The sequence below is a fragment of the Arachis stenosperma genome, chromosome 2 (assembly GCF_014773155.1).
Source record: "Arachis stenosperma cultivar V10309 chromosome 2, arast.V10309.gnm1.PFL2, whole genome shotgun sequence".
NCBI lineage: Eukaryota > Viridiplantae > Streptophyta > Magnoliopsida > Fabales > Fabaceae > Arachis > Arachis stenosperma.
The window spans coordinates 104,129,193-104,150,992 of record NC_080378.1 but is presented as its reverse complement, the minus strand read 5'-3'; the positions used below and the strand labels follow the sequence as shown (position 1 = coordinate 104,150,992).

The 21,800-nt window shown below is 30.0% G+C and overlaps 3 protein-coding genes across 3 annotated transcripts; 2 read left to right on the top strand and 1 right to left on the bottom strand.

Moving 5' to 3' along the window:
- The first annotated feature begins 1,946 nt into the window (after nucleotides 1–1,946).
- On the top strand, nucleotides 1,947–4,124 carry LOC130961366 (uncharacterized). The gene has a single exon (XM_057887212.1). It carries the CDS (start codon nucleotides 2,440–2,442, stop codon nucleotides 3,967–3,969), a length of 1,530 nt encoding a protein of 509 aa, XP_057743195.1. The 5' UTR covers nucleotides 1,947–2,439; the 3' UTR covers nucleotides 3,970–4,124.
- An 8,575-nt stretch (nucleotides 4,125–12,699) lies between these two features.
- Nucleotides 12,700–16,120, top strand: LOC130963355 (probable protein phosphatase 2C 65). Its single transcript, XM_057889479.1, has 5 exons — nucleotides 12,700–12,909; nucleotides 13,475–13,786; nucleotides 13,934–14,051; nucleotides 14,899–15,125; nucleotides 15,950–16,120. The coding sequence occupies exons 1-5, from the start codon at nucleotides 12,700–12,702 to the stop codon at nucleotides 16,118–16,120; spliced, it is 1,038 nt and encodes a 345-aa protein (XP_057745462.1).
- A 689-nt stretch (nucleotides 16,121–16,809) lies between these two features.
- LOC130957637 (indole-3-glycerol phosphate synthase, chloroplastic-like) lies at nucleotides 16,810–20,410 on the bottom strand. Its single transcript, XM_057884489.1, has 10 exons — nucleotides 20,126–20,410; nucleotides 19,384–19,647; nucleotides 19,108–19,284; nucleotides 18,755–18,829; nucleotides 18,593–18,637; nucleotides 18,361–18,525; nucleotides 17,831–17,909; nucleotides 17,640–17,722; nucleotides 17,481–17,549; nucleotides 16,810–17,355 (listed from the first exon to the last, which is right to left on the bottom strand). The coding sequence occupies exons 1-10, from the start codon at nucleotides 20,258–20,260 to the stop codon at nucleotides 17,269–17,271; spliced, it is 1,179 nt and encodes a 392-aa protein (XP_057740472.1). The 5' UTR covers nucleotides 20,261–20,410; the 3' UTR covers nucleotides 16,810–17,268.
- Nucleotides 20,411–21,800: the final 1,390 nt, after the last annotated feature.

Here is a 21,800-nt window from a genome sequence, read left to right as displayed (position 1 = left end):
ATTTAGATTTTTTTAGTGAAAGTTTTGACTTATTTGTTGAGATGGTAGATGATCCGTCATTTTTATTTGGTGATGATAGAAATATCAATAAAAAATTTTAATATTTAAATTAAAAAATGTTTAAAACAAATTTAAGTAAATTAAAATTAAAAACACTTAAATTTAATAAAATATTTATAGAAGTAGATAATAATTTTACTATCACTTATGAAATTTTCCACTTCTAACAATGGATAAACTATGAATAAGTAAAAATGATGTTTAACAATATCTTACTTGCTATACAAGTCGGATAGAAGTGACACCCGTATTTTGAATAAATAAGGTAATTGACCCGTGTGATTAACTAGACTTATCTAAGTAGATTGTTTAAATTTTAATAATTTTTTGTAAAATTGAATCGGGTTATTTGGACCATAACTTTAACTTTGGATCATGATATAAATATTAATAAAATATATACTTTAATTGTGATGCACTTAGAATGAATAGAATTTTATACCATTATTTAATTAAATTTATGTAGTTACACAATTTTTAAATAATAAATTTAAAATATATCTTTATCAATGTGATATGTACAATTAATTATCTTGATAATTTTTTATATTAAGAATACTTAACATATTTATTAATTTTATTTTTTTAATATTTATATTTTTTTTAAAAATATCTTTAATATTTAATTTTATTTAATTTTATTTAATTTTATCTCTAATATTTTTGAATAATTCAATTTTATCCCTAACATTTTTTATTTGTATTAAAATTATCTTTAAAAATTTTTAATTTTGTTTCTACTGTTTTATATGAAATTAATGTACAGAAATAATTTGACTCAAATTAAAAACGTTAGAAATAAAATTGAATGTAACTAAATATTAGAAGTATTTTTGAAAAAATCGTAAATGTTAGGGATAAAGTTTTATTTTAATAAAAATAAAATTAGTTAAAATTATAAATAAATAATAGGAATGTTCGCAATGCGATTTAGATCGGTTTTGAGTAAAAAACTCATTCGATCTGAACACTATATTTACTTACGGTGTGGTTTGAATTAGATGATTTTTTTAAAAAAAATCCGATTCGATCCAATTTCGAGCGGTTTGGATTTGATTGGATTTGCGGTTTTGTAAATTAAAAAAATTAAATATATATAACAAGTCTCAACATCAAATTTTAAATAACCAACAATGACATAGCAAGTTATAACAATATCTTAAAAAATCAACGATAACATAATAATAGAAATAAAATTATAGATTAGTTAAAATAAATAAATAAATCACATTTTGAACATAAAACATCTATTAAATAATAAGAATACATGAAAAATATAAAAATATATAACAAATTGAATATGTTATAAGTATAATTGTAAACATAATAATAAAATAATAATATTATAATATATTGTGCGGTTTGAATTGGATTGGATCGATTTGCAAAAAATAAGATCCAATCAAATCCGAATTAGTGCGGTTATAATCGATTTTCGGTTTGGATTGGATTAGATGAGCGATTTAATTTGTATCGGTTTGGATTTGAACACCCCTAAAAAATAATTTATTATTTAACTAAAAAATTATGAATCTAAATTTTGAAAATAATAAATTTTTTATAAATTATATATAATTAAAAAAACATAGTTAAACACCAATCTTTCAAATATTTTAATTATATATAAAGTATGAAAATTAAATTCTAAAATACATTTAATAATTAATTAGAAAGTACTAATTCGCTATAGGATAAGATTGAGTGATGTAAGTAAACAGCCCATCAAATACACACATGAAGATGTAAATGCTTCCGAAACTGACAAATCAGGGCTTCTGGAATTTTGTATCATGCCAACTTGACATCTTGTTATCCATAAATGGCAAAAAGAAAAAAGCGAAAAAAAAAATAAAGAAAGAAAAGCAAGAAGAAACCTCACCATGGCATTCTCGTAATTTTGATCAAACGCGTTCCCTTTACTTCCTTCAATTACGCTTCTGTGTCCGCGTTCCCTTTTTCTAAAGAAAACACCAAAACCGAGTCACACACAACACACAAACACACCCTCCTCTGAGTCATGGACTCGTTCTTCGCTGCTACTGCTCCATAGGAAAGAAAAGAAAAGAAGAGAGAGCCGTTGACAAAAATAAGAAACATGAATTCCCGATTTGCCCTTCGCCACCCTCTCAATTTTCCAATCATTGCCATCACCACAAAACGTTCACTCGTCGGAGCAAACCACACCTCCGCACGCTTCTGCAGCCGATAAAAACCAGATACACCAAATGCCATTTTTCTTTTGAATAAATTTTCTTCAGACATTCCATTCATTCTTTTTTCCTTCAATTTCTGAGTGCTCAATTGTTCATAATCATACATTTTTTTCTATACATACATACATACCTAATTTTCGAGAGCGAGGGTGCAGAATCGGGTTCTATGGAACCTGCCTTAGGGAAACCGGGCTTCTTCCGGAACGTAATGGTACGGTTACTAGTCTTCGGTGTTTTTGTTGTCATTGTACGTTTCGCTTACGTCATTACTGTCGCCGGAGAATCCTGCACCGTCGGCGATTTCTGCTTCTTCTCTATCCCGCAGAGAGTTAACCTCGCCGTCGCCGGCGCCGGATCCGGCAGAGGCCCCCTCGCCGCACGCACCATCGCCGTATCTTCTGGCGAAACTAGCAAGGAGTGGATCGGCGCCGTGCGGTTCTACTCCTCGGTGTTCCAGGACCTCATGGCCGGAGGTTACCTCTCTCCGGAGTCGAAGTCGCTCTGCGTGGAATCTCCGGCTGGACAAGACGTCGTGGCGCTGAGGGAGATCGGCGTCGTTGACGCCGTCGGAATTGCGAAAAAACCGTCGAAGCCGCTGGTGAAGTCCGGCGAGGGTAAGCGGATTCCGTTTGGCGAGGATTCGTTCGATTTCATCTTCTCCGCCGCCGGAGGGATTGAGCGGTCATCGGCGCCGGTTGAGTTCGCGGGGGAGGTCGGCCGGACGCTGCGACCGGGAGGTATTGCTGTTTTCCATGTAAAGGCGAACGATACTTACAGCTTCAATTCATTTGTCGATTTATTCAATTGTTGCAAAGTAGAAAAATCTCATGATATAGAAGGGTTTGATTCATCAATGCCTCACATTAGAGAAATTGTTCTGAGAAAAGAAGGTGCTAGGGTTAGTTCTGATCCCAAATCAGGTTCCAGTTCTAATGGAAAATGCTATGTTCCTGGGTACAAGCAAGAATTGGTTAACCATGCTGAGCCTTTGATTGAAGAGGAACCATTGAAACCATGGATCACTCTCAAGAGGAATGTGAAGAACATAAAGTACCTTCCTTCCATGGTTGATATTAGTTTCAAGAATAGGTATGTGTATGTTGATGTTGGAGCTAGAAGCTATGGCTCTAGCATTGGGAGCTGGTTTAGAAAGCAGTATCCGAAACAGAACAAGACCTTCCATGTGTATGCAATTGAAGCAGATAAGCATTTTCACAAGGAGTATGAGTTGAAGAAAGCGATCACATTGCTTCCATATGCTGCTTGGGTGAAGAATGAGACCTTGACATTTGAGATTAATGGCGATCCTGGCGACAAGGAGAAGGTTGCAGCTGCGAAAGGAAGAGGGATGGGAAGGATTCAACCGGTGAAGAATCCCGGTGGGTTCGATGGTGGTGAGGTTGAGAGGATTCAAGGCTTTGATTTTGCCGATTGGCTAAAGAACACGGTTTCGGAGAATGATTTTGTTGTTATGAAGATGGATGTTGAGGGTACTGAGTTTGATCTTATTCCAAGGTTGTTTGAAACCGGTGCGATATGTTTGGTTGATGAGATTTTTCTTGAGTGCCATTACAATAGGTGGCAGAGGTGTTGCCCTGGACAGAGGAGTCCAAAGTATGAGAAAACATATGATCAATGCTTGCAGCTATTCACTTCTCTTAGACAAAGTGGTGTTCTTGTTCATCAATGGTGGTAACGATTTCCATGTGATCATACACACTTCCTGTATCATTACTGTTTCTACATGTTTTTTCTTCAGTTTCAGCAAACACAGAAGATTCCTCTGTTTTACAAATTTCATTACCTGTAACAGTTGCAAATGAGAATGAAAATCATCTCTTTATACATCAATTGCATTTTGTTTCCAAATCCCAGTCTCATAATTTTCTTGTATACATATAGTAAATTAGTAATGGATACTCCAATCTGCTATTTTCTTAGATTGTTGTAGAATGAGTAGTTTAAATGTATCAAATAATAAAATTTCGGGAATTTTTTTTGAGTGTCCTTTTATGGTTTATAATCCGAATTTATATCGAATTCTCATGTCTGAATTTTGATTTAAGTTGCCAAAATAGACTTATTTCATTAGTAATTTCATCATATTATCTATATATATTTTGAGATGAACAACTCACATTTAATATCTTATATCTCACATGATTAAGTTGTCAAAATGTGTTTATTTCATTAGTAATCATCGACAACTCACATCTAACATGTAACATTTATATATCTCACATGATTAAGTTGTTAAAATGGGTTCATCTCATTAGTAATTCCATCATATTGTCTATCTATATTTGAAGATCGACAACTCACATCTAACCTCTTATTTCTCACATGATTAAGTTGTCAAAATAGGTTTATCTTATTAGTAATTTCATCATATTGTCTGTATATAAGTCCATTTTGGCAACTTAAATTCTAATATACCGATAGTATAAGTTATCTAATCAGATTTATATATTTAAATAACTTTAAAAATTAATTAGTTTTGTTAACATGTTAAATATAAATAAAAATGAGTTATTTTTACAAATAAAATAATATATAATTAATTGTTTGTATAAAATTATTTTATATTGGGCATGAAAATTAATTTTTTTTTTACTAAATTCATATTTATTATGTTTTTACTAAAAAGTTTGAAATTGTTCACTAAGAATAATTTTAATACTTTTTTATATTAGTTAAACTCTCTAATATATCATTGATATATTGATTCTATCAAGATAGATTGATCTAATACAATGTATCATTAATTATGAGCGCCGCCATGTGAGACTAAACACGTGGTTGTTGAAGTTTCTGTGAGGTGGTTTTCTCTGCATTTAAAGAAAGCTACAAAAGATGAAACAACAAACTGATATGAATGAATAATTTGCACTTGCTGTGTCCGTATACAATTATTAAGCATGTTACTTATGAAAATGATGCAATTCGAAGATCAAAATTATGCAATAAATATAGCTTGGTTCACAGAAATCTTGTTTCTTATGATAGCGGTGGAATAGTATTGAGTAATGTATCTTGCATCCAACGCAACTGTGCCACTGCAATGAAGCAAACGTTGTTTTATGTCACAGTCACACTTTATTCTGTCCCCAAAATTATAAATTTCCAAGTTCCAATAATCGATCTGCTCTTTACCCTTTACTTGATGTTACGGGCAATTTGTAATTGGGCGTATTATGAGAAAATACTCAAGTTTGGTTTCTTAAAATTATATTTAAATTTTAATTTAATTTTTAAAATTTCAATTGTCTTAATTTAGTTCATAAATTTTTTAATTGATTCTGTAAAGAAAATCACTATAAAGACTAACACTAAATGAGGCAATTAAAATTTTAAAAATTAAATTAAGATTCGAGTGTAATTTAGGGATAAACTAAATGTTTTTTTTTTTTTTTGAGTCTATAAAATCTTATGGGAGTTTTGATATAAATTCTCTTTTTCTTTTTAAGTATTTGGAGATTAATGAATTAATAAAATGAGGAAAAAAAAGAGTAACTATTACCAAGTAGGGAAATCAGAACAATATATATTGGCACTTTTTCTAGCTTACTGTTCTTGGTGGCCTGTGGGGTTTGGGCGCATTGATTCTTTTTTAAATTTTAAAGTCTCTTGGTGGTTGCAAGAAAAAGATGAACTCCATGCAAGAGAAAAGAATCTTGTTTCTGATATTTTATTTTATTTTTTAATTATATGATGTGCATACAAAAAATTAGTTAATAATTAATTATTTATATAAAATTCATATTAGAATATGAAATATATAAAATTCAAAATATTTGAAATAATACATGTAAATTAAACATACATAAATATATAAAGGTTAATTTGGTAATTAGCTTTTAATATGTATATATTTTTTATTATTTTTTAAGAATAAAATATCGATTTAATTCTTAACTTTTGAGCTAAGTCGTTAGTTATAATTCTGTTTCTTATATTAAAGACGAAATTAAAACGTAGTGGAAACATTAGAAATTAAAATACTTGGTTACCATAATGTTAATGTAATAGTGAAAACAGCAACTAAAAATTGCTTTCTAGACGGTTCCACATTGTTATCAACTCACATCAACCAATAAGGAGAACTTAAACAACATAATTAACATGGTATGACAAAAGGATGATAGTTTCAAGGAATACAACTAAAGAAGTTTATTTAACTAAACCCTATACCAATTTATCCTGCTTTCTTCTTTTTTTTTTTTTTTTTAACCAAGAATCTAAGTAATTTTCTTAGACTTACAGAAATTTCAAAAGACTTGTTCGAATTAGACGTTATTCTCATTTTTTTATTTGCCCCAATCTAAAAGGTTTGAGATGGAATTATGTTTTACCCAAACAATAAAATAAAATAATAATATTTGTTCTTTTAGTTTCATTCTAATTTCGATGAATTTTGATCACATTTTATTCTCTTCTTAATAATAACCAAGTTAAACATATGTAAATATTGTATGTTGTAGATATAATGATATATAACAGACCTTTTTTTTTCTATATTCTGAATATTTTAAGCAACTTACTTGTCAAAGAAAGAAAATCAACCCCACATTAATATACAAATCAATACAATATTATTGAACTTCAATTGTTCATGATATATATCAATTCAAGTATTTGGTATGAAACTATGAATGAAGCTCTTTAAATGCATGCCCCAAAAGATGACATAAATGTGGCGAATATAGTGGGGATTAAGCTTGTGTTGTAACTAACATCTCTTGACATGTCGGGTCCTTTATTCTCTGTATTTGTGGGGTTATGAGAATTTTCCAATTCACTGAAGACGACTTTTGTTTGTGGTTCAAATTTTGCAATTCTTTGCTTTTCCATTTGGCAATTAGTACCTTCTTTTTCTTTCCAAATTAATCACGTCCTTTTGTAGCTTGAGGAGTCCATATAATTTCTAATGGATATTTAATTTTATTGCTACCTTCAAAATGAAAAATTCATTCATGTTTCTATACCACCGTACCGTATATAATGAAGATATGAGAATGATTAGTGGCACAACTATATTTTATTATATATAATTTATAATTTTTTTTTATATTTTCAAGAATTAAATCCAAAACCTCTTGGTTAAGGGGATTTTTCAGAAATAAAATAAAAAAATCTATATCTTTCCGAACATCATTTTTGAACTTTAATTCCCTAAATACATTTTTGAATCTCATTTTTTTAATCTATTTTAATTCATTATCATCATCTCCAAATAGTATATAGATTTACAAACAGTATATAAGAGTACACAAAAATACACAAACAACAAGCATGACTTCTTCAAAGATTTTTTTTAATTATAAATTAAAAAAATAAGCCATATTTAACAATGGCAACCATTATCATCGTCTCCAGAAATTGCCATTGTTAAATATGGCTTATTTTTTTAATTTATAATTAAAAAAATCCTTGAAGAAGTCATGTTTGTTATCTGTGTATTATTTTTGTATACTCCTATATACTGTTTGTAGATCTATATATTATTTAGAGATGATGATAATGGATTAAAAACGTGTAATTCAAAAAATTTGAAGGGGGTTCGCCAGGCGAACTCTATAATTTTTATAGAGTTTGCCGGGAGTGGGACGAACTGCTCTAAACAAAAAAATTGTATTTGGAAAATTAAAGTTTAAAAATGGTGTTTGAGAAAATATGATTTTTTTTTTAATTTTATTTATGAGAAAAATCCCGTAGTTAAGTTATAAATTATTGGATAAAGTGTTATTTTGGTCCTAACGTTTGGACCGAATTCTAATTTAGTTTCTATCGTTTCAAACGTCATATTTCAATCTCCAAAACTTTTAAACTTGCTATTTCATTCTCAAAAAAGTTTTAAACATATTCAATATTGTCCCACTATTAAATTTGATATAAACAATTCGTATATTGAAAAATTAATAGCATTTAATTCAGTATGTAAATAAAATCGATCCACCAACGATCACTAATGTAAAAGGCTTTTTTTTGGAGCATTGATGATTGATTATTAGGATTTAAAATTTTATACAAAAAAAATAAAGAGAAAAAGTATTACAAGAATATTTTGCTTATGTTTTTCTAACATATAGAAGAAGAAATAAATTAATTAGTAATATTATTAACATCTATATCACCCATTCTATTAATTATTAGTGTTAAATTTAACGGGAGAATAACATTGAATATGTTTAAAATTTTTTGGGAACAAAAATAAAATGATTAAAACGTTAGAGACCAAATTAAAATTTGATCCAAATATTAAGAACCAAAATATTTATTATTATTATTATTATTATTATTATTATTATTATTATTATTGGATTTTGTTTTTTTATGGATGATTTTAAAATGATTTGATTTTTCTTAACGAATTTTGATACTTTACTCTTTAACACGATGAATAGTGAGAAATGAATTTGTTAGTACATTACTTCTTAGAGATATAATCATTAATATTGTCTTTTTTTATCAGTTTAAATTTTTAGAATGAATAAATTTATGACATAATATTAGAACTCTATATTCGAAAAGTCTAAAATTCGATCATTAATAAATCTCAAAAATAAAAGAATAACATAAGATAAATAAAAAAGAAGTTAATACAAAAATCAAACAAAATCCAAAAAAAATTTTATTTAAAAATAATATTAAATATATAACCACTAATATCATCTTCTATCAATTTAAATTTTTATAGGATAAATGATTTCGTAACATTATTATCGCTATCAAAATATGGGGGACGACTATGTCTCATGTTTAAGAGTAAAAAACATGTTAAGAGTTTTAAAAAGTTGTAAACAAGGGTCGTATATATATATATATATATATATATATATATATATATATATATTTTCATGCATTTGAGTCAGTATATTTTTATTAATTTAATTGAAATTTTTTACTTAAATAAAATAATTTTCTTAAATAAGATTTTGAAATGTGATTATCTTTTTTTCATTATAATATAAATCGTCTTAGGGGACTAGAGTTATATATTAATCATACCACTTTAAGATGATTTATGTATGAGCATTTTAAATAACGCTTAAATCGTGACAGAATAAGTGGAGTTAAGACTAGCCATAAATCGTCTTAGGCTAGTTGGTATTACGTGTTTGGATGGTAAAACTAACCAGGGTGGCACAATTTACGTGCGAAATGTAACCCTAATCACCCTGACGCGATTTATGCCCATTTATGAGACTCTCAACAACCTGCAACAATTAATGCTTGGAGAGCTAACCCTAAGTAGGCTGTAACGACTTAAACTCTTTTGGACCCTGAAGACCTTGTGGCGATTCACCAAGTGGAGCACCAGCCTTCATTTGCAACCTTGCTGAAAGATTTGGGAGAGAAGGTAGGTGAAAAAGACAGCTAGCAGGGGAAGGAGGGATGACAATGAGCAGAGGTCGGCAGCATTCGCTGGTAGGATAGAGCAACCACTGTCCGGCATAGTGAGACAGAGAACGGCGAGTTGTGAACGGATGGCCGCCAATCAGAGAGATATGTACCGCCTGAACGGTATTGCGCATGTCGCCGGATTCATCGATAAAGAGGTTAGTTATCGGAATCCATATGTAGTTGAGTTGGTTGACGTCATAGTTCTTCTGTTAGTTACATTGGTATGTTGATGAGTTTAATATAGTTTGAATATGCACGTTAGAACATTGGGTCTCAGCACGTTGTAGGTTGGGTTGTTTAGTGATGCCGTATGTTCTTGATTGGTGCACAGAATGTTAGACGTCGAGTTTTTTAATGATGGAAGAAATTTGTTTACGATAAATTTATGCTTTTAATGTTAGACCTGTGATGAAGTTATGATTGTGATATTAATCTTGTGATATTTTTATGATCCACATATAACTGCTGACTTGTGTGGGTTATGAACTTGTTGGATATGGTTTTTATTGTGGTTTGCTTTGTGTTTTATATATATATATATATATATATATATATATATATATATATATATATATGGCTAATTGTGGGTTTAAAATCTATATTTTACCAGTTAACTCGATGTATTAGGAGCGTTCATAGGCAACAAAAGATGGTAATGCATGACCATATCCTGCGCTACTTAGACCGTAAAAATTTAATGCATGTTGCAAGGTTGAATGATTATTGGTTTAAGCTTGACGAGTTGCTTATTAGTGCATTCGTGGAGTGATGGCGTCCAGAAACCCATACGTTTCATATGCCGTTTGGGAAATGCACGATAATACTACAGGATGTGGCATACTAATTTGGCCTCCCTATTGATGATCATGCAATGAGCGGGTGTTTGAGTGATTTCGAGCAGTTGATGGAGGGGGAAAGCCTGCCTGAGTGTGGTTTGGAGAGTACTGTTGTGTCTGGTTGCTTGACTGGTTTTGTGGTCCCCCAGCATGTATCGTGTCTTCTTCGCCATCGCTTTCATCACCAATAATTGGTGGCTCCGAATCCGACCTATCATCGCCTATAGCCTCCGCAAATGGATCTCTCTTTTTTACCTCCATGAATGCCGCAACACCGTCTACTGCAGGTGCTGCTCCCATTGCAACTGTGAGCTCTCCAAAGGTACGCCCATCACCTAAGTCACCTGACTGAGCGGGCAAATCAGCTGCAAATGATGGAGATAAAACAAAGGGAGTCACCGGTTGCCTGGCTGGAATGGTGCTGGAACTCCCTTTTATCACGCCAATTGGCGGATTCAAAGCAGATCCACCCGAACTACCCTCTACATCAACTATTCTGCCAAATAACTCCATAGCACCCAAATCGAAAAATCTTGCTTGGCTATAAAATATAACCCACATGACATCATCGCCAAGCATCTCGTACTTTCCAAACTTAACATAACCTTACCTTAGTGAGATAGGAATTCGAAAAAATAATTGCTTGACACGTTTCTTTTCACATTTTCTTGCCTTCTGTAATATACTAATTTATAATTCCATCAAAGTCGTTGATGGATTTACAAACACACCAATCTACTTTTTACTAGAGAACGTGACACTCTCACCTGTATTTTTATCGATCTTTCCTCAGTGATGAACTAATAAAAATATAGTATCACTCATCTCTCAAATCTGAATCAACTTTAAATTATGATTCAATTGACACCACACTCATTTATTTATAGAGAATTTGTGAACATAAATCGTTCTAGCCTTGTTAGGGTTATTATATTGCAAATTATTCGCGCCAGGGCTTTGAAAGTTACTAGAAATGGGCATAAATCGCACCAGGGTGATTGGGATTACTTTTCGCACGTAAATCGTGCCACCCTGATCAGCTCTACCACCCAAACACGTGATACCAATTAGCTTAGGACGATTTATGGTCTATCCTGGCATGATCTAAGCGTTATTCGAAATGTTCATGCATGCATAAATCATTCTATGGTGACATGACTAATATATTATATAACCCAGCCTCTTAAGACGATTTATATAACAATAAAAAGAGGATAATCACATTTCAAAATTTGATTTAGAAAAATTCAATAATTTTTAGCTGACTTTATTTATTTTATTTAAGTAAAAAAATCTTTTAATTGGCTTTGAAACATATGATTGAATTTGGGCATGCGTTGATTTGAGCATGTGATTGGACTTGTAAATATTTTACATTATTAATAATATAATAAAATTAAATTTTAATATTATTTTAATCAAAAGAATATACCACAGTATTTTTTCAAAGACCAATGTTATTTGCCTCATGCAATCATACAACTCATTATGGAAATACGTTAAGTTAATACTTAAGTTTGCGTTGATTGAATTATTTAAGCACAAAAATTTTTATATATGTGTACATTGTTTTTACAATAATAAGTAAAATTTTGTTTTATGTTCTGCTTGCTTTTGTGTTCTCTTTTTTCTTATTTTCTTGATGTTTTCTCTAATGCAAAATTTTAAATGATTAATATTTTTTCTTTTATATTTATCATGTATTTTTGGTGACTATATTTATCATGTATTTGAGCCAATATAATTCTAACCAACTTCTAATATTTTTCGAAAAAAAGAAATGTTAGCATCCTAATATTTTCCTTTTTTTTCAGTGAAACTCTCTCTAGCTTCTAACAACATTAGTCGTTGCCACAACAAATGGAGCTGTTAGCAGTTAAATTTTCAAAGAATATACAGATTTTTATTGATTAAAATAGTATATCCATTACCAAATCTTGAACCGAATTAGGATTGAGCCAACTCAAACTATAATGTGTCTCTAATCCTAACCTTATTATAAATTAAATGACAAAAGAAAAAAAAAATCCTTCTTGAGACCTTTCACTTTTATCCAAACTCCTAATCATAATTTTCCTCCCCCACCCCCAAAGAAAAAAAATAATTCATTTTTTCCTACACATTATTGGTTCTTGTATCCAGAAATTTATTGGGTAATTATTGGTGAGCTTGCAATAAGGTGATATATGGGAAATGCTTGTACGTGTCAAGTTTCTATTGGACGAAAAGTGTATGATGCTGATGACTCTGATTCAAATAATTCAAATGATTATTTACCATATAGATATGGACATTGTGGAGCCAAGGTTATGTTAAGTGGATCCTCTAAATTTGTATCGATGTATTCCCAAAAGGGTCAAAAAGAAGTGAATCAAGATGCAATGACAGTTTGGGAGGTATAATTAATAGGATTAATCTTTTAGGTATTTTAAATATCCATCTTCTAATAGTTTTAAACATTAATCTCAGATTAATTATATATATAAAACTAAAATTATGATTAAAATTATTGAAATATCAGTATCTTTGAAATAATTGACATACTTGTTTAATTATATCACTGCAAAAAAAAAGGTTTATAACCACACTTTTTTTGTTATATTTTAAAAACGTGGCCAAAAGTGATCAATGATCACACTTTTATAAGAGTGACAATTGATTACAGATTTGACCACGTTTTTTTTTATTACGCTTAAAAAGCGTGGCAAAAAAGATCTATGGCGAGGGAGAAACAGACATGCTTTTAAAGCATGCCAATAGAATTTTGTGATAGTAGCGTTTTAAAAGCGTGGCCGATTCTTTGTGTCTCATTTTTCTGCCTTTATCATTTTATTAAAATTTTTCTTCTTTTTTTTTTAATAATCAATTTCAACCATTTGCACACACAAATTTATATGATCAAATGATGAATTAGCTAGGGCAAGTAAATTGTTATCTTCAATATATATGATGTATACTCAGAACTTCACTGGAGAAAAAGACATGATATTTTGTGGTGTGTTCGATGGTCATGGTCCTCAAGGGCACAAATATGCACAAACCATATGCAATAATCTTCCTTCAAAACTCTCCACATCAATCAAAATGTCACAGCAAATTAGTAAGAGCCAACTTGGGTTGGATATCAATGGTGATGAAAACCAAAATATGCCTTGTGTTTCGTGGGAGGGAAGCTTTTTGAAGTCTTTTAGTGAAATGGATAGAGATCTTGCTCAGAACGTTTACATTGGTAGCTTTAGTGGCGGTAGCACTGCTGTCACTATAGTTAAACAGGTATAATTGAAAATATCACAATTGCATTATTACTAACTAATAATATTTGCAGTTTTTTTTATTGTAACTTCTAATATGATGATATAAATTCTTATTTCATAAAATTATATTATATTAATTATTACATTATTTTTTCAAAATTTTTAGGAAAATCAGTTGATAATTGGTAATTTAGGAGATTCTCGTGCAATTCTTTGCACAAAAACAGATGACAATTTTCGAATTCCTATTCAACTTACCGTTGACCTAAAACCAAATATTCCAAGTAAGTATTAAAGTTTATTTATAAATCTAGAAAAAATCACTTGTTTAGCTTTTTATTCCATTTGGCTTATTTATTTGTTCTTGAGGAGTTAAAACATGAAACTTTTGGAAAAACACACTTTGAAAAAATTATATATATTTATTATTTCACATATACAAATATTTAGATGTATGTTTGAAAATAATATACTACAGGATTTTCAGGCGGTTTTGAAACCAAATAGTGACAAATTTAGTGGCGGTTTTGCCAACTACTTCAATATTGGGTGCCATAAAACATTTAGCAGCCGTTTCTAATAACATTAACATTATTTTTAACGAGCTGTTATTTGTATAATAATTTTGATATAATTGATGTGAGTATTAGCTTATATGTTTGGATATTTTTAATTAAAAATAGCTTCAATATAATTTTTTTTTGGATTGTATAAAAAAATACTTTTATTTGATAAAATAACTAAAAAAATATAGAACGATTATTTATATTATTTAAAATTTGATAGAATTTATTTAAATTATAACAATGATGAGAGTATCTCTGCAAAGTGATCACAGTAAAAATAATTCTCATTAGTAGTTAGCTTCAAATTATTTTGAAGTAACCAGAGCTTAATGTATGGCCAATTAAATTATAATCATGTTGATCAAAATGACCCAAACATACTTATAAGTCTCTATCACATATAGTCATAATTAAGTTACTTCTTTTCACGTAATAAGCTATATATTTATAATTTATACAATCAAACCCTAGAATTGGCCTCAGTCATTCTTTCATGCCTATCAAAATCAAAATGAAGTCTTTGGTTAATAAATACCTTTCTTATGATTGTCACTCATATAATCAGGTGAAGCTTCAAGAATAACTAAGTGTGGAGGCAGAATATTTCCATCAAAAGATGATCCAAGTGGTATAAATAGAATATGGATGGCTGAAGAAGATTGTCCTGGCTTGGCTATGACAAGATCATTTGGAGATTTCTGCCTAAAAGATTATGGTCTCATCTCAGTTCCTGATGTAATCTATAGAAGAATTAACAAACAAGATGAATTTGTGGTTTTGGCCTCTGATGGAGTAAGTATATATATTATTGACATAATAATTTTTTATTCAAAAATGCTATTTGTACACCAAAATCAATCACTAAAATCAGCCACCAATATATTTGTGTATAAATACATGTGTGGTTTAATTTATTTTTAATGTGTATTTGAATTTTAACATGTATTTTATACTGGTAACTGATTTTGGTGGCTGATTTTAATGTACATATAACATTACTCATTTTTATTTTAGCTAAAATAAAGAGACTGGCAGATTAAATGACTATACTATTATTATATGATTTTAATTAGAGAATTAACTTTTTTTTAACAAATATCAGTAAATTTTTTAAAGGTTTAATTATTCTATCGATTCTTATAGTTTTACTGAATTTTTAATTTGATCCTTATATTTTTTTTAATTGGGTCTTTATATCATATCAAATTTTATAATTAAATCTTTGCCGTGACAAAAATGTTAGAATTAACAAAATAATAAACAAGACGAATATGTCTAACGCTTGAATGAATATTCTATTTTGTTTAATATAATATTCAGTTGGTTACAATATTTTTGTGACGGCAACGACTTAATTATAAAATTTGATATGATATAAGAACCCAATTAAAAAAAATATATAAAGACCTAATTGAAAATTCGATAAAACTATAGGGACTAATATAGTAATTAAACATTTTTTAAACTTACATTTTATCATAAATTTTTAAATTTAAACTCTAAATCTTTTGGAAAATGAGCATTTAAAAAAGGAATTATAATAAAAAATTAGTTAATGTCAGTTAATTCAAAATTAATTTTTTATATATACTTAATTATTTTCATGATATTCACAGATATGGGATGTGCTAACAAATGAAGAAGTAATTAACATAATTAGTTCAGCAAGAAAGAGGTCAGAAGCAGCAAAAACATTAGTAAAGCATGCCCTTCAAGCCTGGAAAGTCAAGTGTCCTAATGCTGCAGTTGATGATTGTACAGCTATATGTTTGTTCCTGAATAATTAACTATAATGAAATTTAAAAGAGTGATAGAATGGACCCCAAATTCCAACTCACAAGGAACAAAAGTGATAATTTAAAGGAATTAGGTCAAATCAATTCTGTTCCACACATATTATATAACAAATATGGATAATCTTCAATTTGCTACAGTTATGAAATTCCAGAATATAATTCAAAGATAGAGGATATGCTGATGTCTATGTTTTTTTTTTTCGGTAACATATGCTGATGTCTATTTATATTTTTGCTGTGTTAACATGTAGGACATTTTTTTTTTCATTTTGGGTCAGGTTGGACAAGTTTCATATGGGCCTGCTACTAGGCCTTAGCATTTCCCTTCATGTTGTATTATTCTTCAGCAGAGAAGAATAAAATTTTCAAATTTAGACTAATTTAATAGTTAATTTATTAGTCTGTTTAAGTAAATGTTAAATGTTAAAATTTTGTCTTATACATACAGCAATTTATTAACTAACAACAAACCTTTACATAAAACTCAAATCTACAATAAATTAATTCTCAATCTGTCAGATTAAAAAATAACATAAAAGAAAAAATGAATTTTTTCAGACAAAACAAAAAAGAAAGTCTAGTAAAAGAAACAAGGGATAAGGAAGCAAGGACAAAATCAACCCGAATAATAATAATAATAATAATAATAATTAATTAAGTTGTTATCTACATACAATATGTAGTTTTTGTTCGATTAGTTCAAATTTAAAATATTTGATTTTGTTCCAATATCATTTTGTTAATACTAATATAATAACATGTTAATAAAAGCTAACATGGTGTAGGTTTTAATTTAACAGAAATACTAAATAACTAAACTTTTTTTAATCAAGTCCAACCAATTCAAATTTACATACACGTAATTTTTTCATCGTACAATTTTTTTTTTCTTCTTCCTCCTCCTCCTCTTTTTCCTTCTCCTCCTCTTTCATTATCATGATCATGATTATCATTATCACCTCCTCTTCCTCCGCCTTCTCCTTCTCATCTTCTTTTTTCATCATCCTCATCTTTTTTCTTCTGTACAATTTTTCTTCAACGTCGTCATTGTCGTCATCGTCGTAAAACAGTTGGTGAAACAGGAGAGATAATTTTGAAAGGAGGATAATAAATAATATGTGAAGAAATGTTTGGTGAAATCAACTTAGAGATATATCCTTGCCAAACAAGCTGGTGATTCCCTTCCCCGGATCATTTTGTTTTACAATAGACTCTCCAACCAAAACCTGCATAAAAGTAAAATTCTTGCACATTAACATTATATGACACAATTGCTTGCAAACACATTGGATAAAAAAATTAAGTTAAAAAAAATCACTTTATATGTACATATTAAACTTGCAATACTTACCGCTTTAACACCTGCGTCTTGTACATATGCAATATCATTTGGTGTGAACAGACCAGATTCTCCTACCATCTGAAGAAGCCATAAAACCATTAGAATGGTTTTCAAAATCAGATAACATACTCTTTCATACAACTGTAATTAACAATGAAGGCTACTTACAATTATGTTTCTCTCACGGACAATTTTGCCTCGCTCTCCTTCAAGAAGTTTCTTCGTATTGGCGATATCCACCTCGAATGTTTCTGCAAGCCGATAAAGGTAAAGCAAAATCATTGATGATCCTAGCCTCAAAAGTTTATATATAATCAAAAATTGACCAAAAAGGATGAAAGACAAATGGTAAGGCATACCAAGATTCCGATTGTTGATTCCAATAAGCTCAATCCCCTCTATGCCAAGAACACGATCGAATTCCTTCTCGTCATGCACCTAGATGAAAAAAATCATGAGATTTTCAAAATAAGAAAAGGGTTTCTTTCCTCAGAGCCATCACGAAATAAGACATTCAGTACCCAGTTGACGTAGGACTATGAGGTAATAACAAACAAGAACATGCCAAACAGATTTGAGTATCACATTCATGAAACCTTTTATAGTAATTCATGGTTTCAGCCTAACTCCAATTTAGTCAATCTATACCACACAACAACCAACCTCTGGCCTTCAAGAAAAGAAAATCATTACGTTAACGAATTAAATTTGTACATATGCACTATTCACACCTCAAAACTCAAATCAGGACCAAACAAAGGACAAGTTTACACTATATAACATGGTTAAATTCATAAGTAACATCATATATCAGTAAGATCACAAGGGTTATTTAATGTTGGATGTTACATGAAATTAAGGGGATGGAATAAAGAAACACTACCCATACCTCAACAAGTGCTGCCAGTCCAAGTATTTTGCATATCTTAATCATGTATTTTATGTCAAGATCAGGCAAAACAGCGGCAATTAGAAGGACCGCATCTGCACCTTTGATTCGAGCATAATAGAGTTGCCATGCATCTATGATGAACTCTTTGCACAACAAAGGACACTGCATATTTTTTAAGAGTCAATAAAATGGCCTACATAAAGCATGAAACCAAATTCAGAAAACAAACCTTTACTCCAGCCTTTCTTATTAGCTCGAGGTTTTCAAAGCTTCCCTGAATCAATAAACCAGGATCAAGAGTCAGTTATTATTTAGTGGTCAAATAAGACCAACTTCACACTTGACCAAGTATTGTAATGAGTTTCTAACAATTTTCAAGTTAGTTGTTTACCTTAAAGTACTTTTGATCCGTCAGAACACTTAGACATGCTGCTCCACCTCTCTCGTAAGCTTGAGCAATTTCAACCTATAAGATAAGCAAACAAGAGCAATATCATGAGGAAAGAAACAACTCATTTTAGTGGTCATGACAAAAGGATAAAAATAATTCAGAGGGTAAGAGATAAGAGGGAAGCAAAAGGCTTAAGATGCTCCAATGAATAAATTGATACAGCATGAAATAATTCAAGACCTATCATTGCAAACATAACTCAAATCAAGCACTTATAATGTAACAACTCGAAAGGTGTTACAAAGAAACAAGAAATATAACAATTCTAGGCATAAAAAACAAAATGGACTTACTGGATCAAAGTTCTCTCTCAAGACACCTCTACTTGGCGAAGCCTTCTTTACTTCGGCTATCAACCCCGGAAGACCAGTTCGTTCATTTGCCGCCCTCAAAGCACCAATAAAATCACGCGTAGGAGGAGCATTTTGAAGGTCCTTCTTCAGAGAAATGAGGGGTTTTCTTTCTTTAAGCTGAAAATCAGATATAATTCAGCATTAAAGCAGTTTCTTTCAATATATATATATATATACAGAAAAAAAATTGAGAATAAAGCAAATCAACCATCATACCTGTGAAACTTCTACATCCTTGTTCCACACAATCTCTTCCAAAATGTTACGGGGTGTATTACCCTCATTCTGCAATCGGAATTCGAAGGGTCCTACGTAATGCAAAGGGGGTCCTGTTGGTGGTCTCCTCCTTATCCTTATACCCTGGCTAGCAGCAACTTCATCTTGAAACATTCCCACTTCCCACTCCTTCACTTTCAGTGCCTCTACCACAGATTCAGCAGAGGTTGCAGCAATTGTAGCCGAACCCTCCGTAGACTCCACCTAACCAAACCATCCACAGAACCATATGATTTAAAAAACTTATCAGGGTTCATCCAAAATTAAAAGGCAGTGTTCTCCATTCTACATTCCAATTGAACCCAAATTCTACTTCTATAACATATATTAACATTCACAGCTTATTAAGGCTAATTATTAGAATCAATTTCATCATTTGAAATTTTGGCTTAGTCAAATTCAGCTAGATGCAATTGACTAATTCAAATGGTTCTAATCTAACTCAAATCAAGTGAACCACATGAAATCCAACTTAAGAGGGGGAGGAAACAACAATTCAAAACATTCACAACACCAATGATAAAATCAACTGGGGTTCCAAGACTCTGCAATTCATACACCGATTGAACACAACTTCAAAATGAAAAATCAACATACCCATAAAAAATTAAGAGATTCCCATATCAATGCACAACAAAGCCCCACAAAAGATATAAAATTTACGGTGGTAAAATGAATTTACCTGAGCACGGACAGAGAAAGAGAAAAAGGGGTTTCTTGTAGAAACATTCATTTGGATTGGGGTAATCCAGCTTCTGGGTCTGGAAGAGGATGAAAAGGCCTGAAAGGGTACCTTGAGAGAGGTCAAAGCTTCCATCTTGAGCACCCTCTGGTCGACGGCGATGGAGAAGGTGGAGGCTGCTAGAGCTAGACGGCTAGTCTCTCATCTAGTCATCTCTCATGTATGGGTCAGGCTGAGTGGGTTTTGGACAAGCTTCATCGAACCAGTAGAGGTTACGGATCAAGGTTAATTTCAACCGGATATAATAATATATATGTTTTTTTATATTTTTGGTTTAAAATTGGTTAATTGCTCAAAACTAAATTGATTCTACTAAGTAATTAATCAATCAATTGCTAGATTGATTTTTTTATTTTTTGACTAATTTATTGCTGCTTAATTTTTATCTTGAATCGAATCGGTTCAATAATTAATTTCTGATTAATCAATACGATTTTCCGTTCTTAATGAACAATTATTTTGGATTACTAAGTGCAAATTTCTTTTTTTTTTTTTTTACCGATTTTGACGATTTTTTTATCACCAGCACCAATTCTCAGTTAATCTGACCGATCGCGATCAATATTCAGAAACATGCATATATGTGGCATGAAACACGTGCGGCTAAGGCTTCTTTTTCAATGGCAGAAAGTAGTCAGAAACTGTTGTTAATGTGTGTTTTCTGGCTTATACATGCTTTAGACTATTTCTAGTAAAGAATTCATTTTAATTTTTGTGTTATAAAAAGTAACTTCACATCAGCTTTTGCATCATAAATAGTAAATAGAAATTCAGTATAATTTTAATTTCTGTTATGGTCTCACTTAATTAATTAATTATAATACTTGAAATTAATGTAATTAATTTTTTTCAACAATGTAATTTAAATATTTAAATTTAAACTATTAAAAAATATTAATATTAAATAAATTCATATATAACAATAATACACAATATATAATTTGAAGTTACACTAATTTATAAAATTACATAAATAAAGAAAAACATAATTAAACTTTATAGTTGACGAAAAATATTATGAAATTGCCTAATACAAAAAAATTATTAATTAAATAGAAATTTAATTATTTAATCTAATTAATTATTATAATTATTAATAAATTAACTATGATTTAATTATCATTTAAATAATTAATATAAATTATTAATTAAATAAAAATATAATTATTTAATATAATTAATTATTATAATTATTACTAAATTATTTATTATTTAATTATTTAATATAATTATTTATTTTAATATAATTATTTAATTTAATTAATTAAAATTTTATATAATTATTATTTAAATAATAACTTGCAAAATAGCAAGTTATTATTTGCTACTTCGAGTCCCTACTCAAAGGGACTTTGTTTCATTGGACCTTGTGCAAGGACCTATTTCATTTTGCTCCAATGGGAGGAATTCATTTTGTGTCAGAAAAAATTGTTAAGACACTCATTGTTGAAGCTGCTCTTAGTTGGAGACTGTAGATTTCGAATATAGAGAAAAAGTGATATAAAAAAGCTCATAAATAAAATAAAATAATTTATTGATATTATTTTATTTTACTCATCATATATTCATATCTATTTGTGTTAAAATATATAGAAAACAAAATTTTAAACGGCTC

What these genes read in the sequence shown, in the direction of transcription:
- LOC130957637 (XM_057884489.1), bottom strand. Translation starts at nt 20,260, where the DNA reads ATGGAAGCTTTGACCTCTCTCAAGGTACCCTTTCAGGCCTTTTCATCC. An exon ending in TGAGAGAGAACTTTGATCCA is followed by an intron (nt 18,830 to 19,107) that starts GTAAGTCCATTT and finishes CTTATCTTATAG; the next exon opens with GTTGAAATTGCTCAAGCTTA. An exon ending in TAAGAAAGGCTGGAGTAAAG is followed by an intron (nt 18,526 to 18,592) that starts GTTTGTTTTCTG and finishes AAAAATATGCAG; the next exon opens with TGTCCTTTGTTGTGCAAAGA.
- LOC130963355 (XM_057889479.1), top strand. Translation starts at nt 12,700, where the DNA reads ATGGGAAATGCTTGTACGTGTCAAGTTTCTATTGGACGAAAAGTGTAT. An exon ending in ATGCAATGACAGTTTGGGAG is followed by an intron (nt 12,910 to 13,474) that starts GTATAATTAATA and finishes ATGTATACTCAG; the next exon opens with AACTTCACTGGAGAAAAAGA. An exon ending in CTGTCACTATAGTTAAACAG is followed by an intron (nt 13,787 to 13,933) that starts GTATAATTGAAA and finishes CAAAATTTTTAG; the next exon opens with GAAAATCAGTTGATAATTGG.
- LOC130961366 (XM_057887212.1), top strand. Translation starts at nt 2,440, where the DNA reads ATGGAACCTGCCTTAGGGAAACCGGGCTTCTTCCGGAACGTAATGGTA.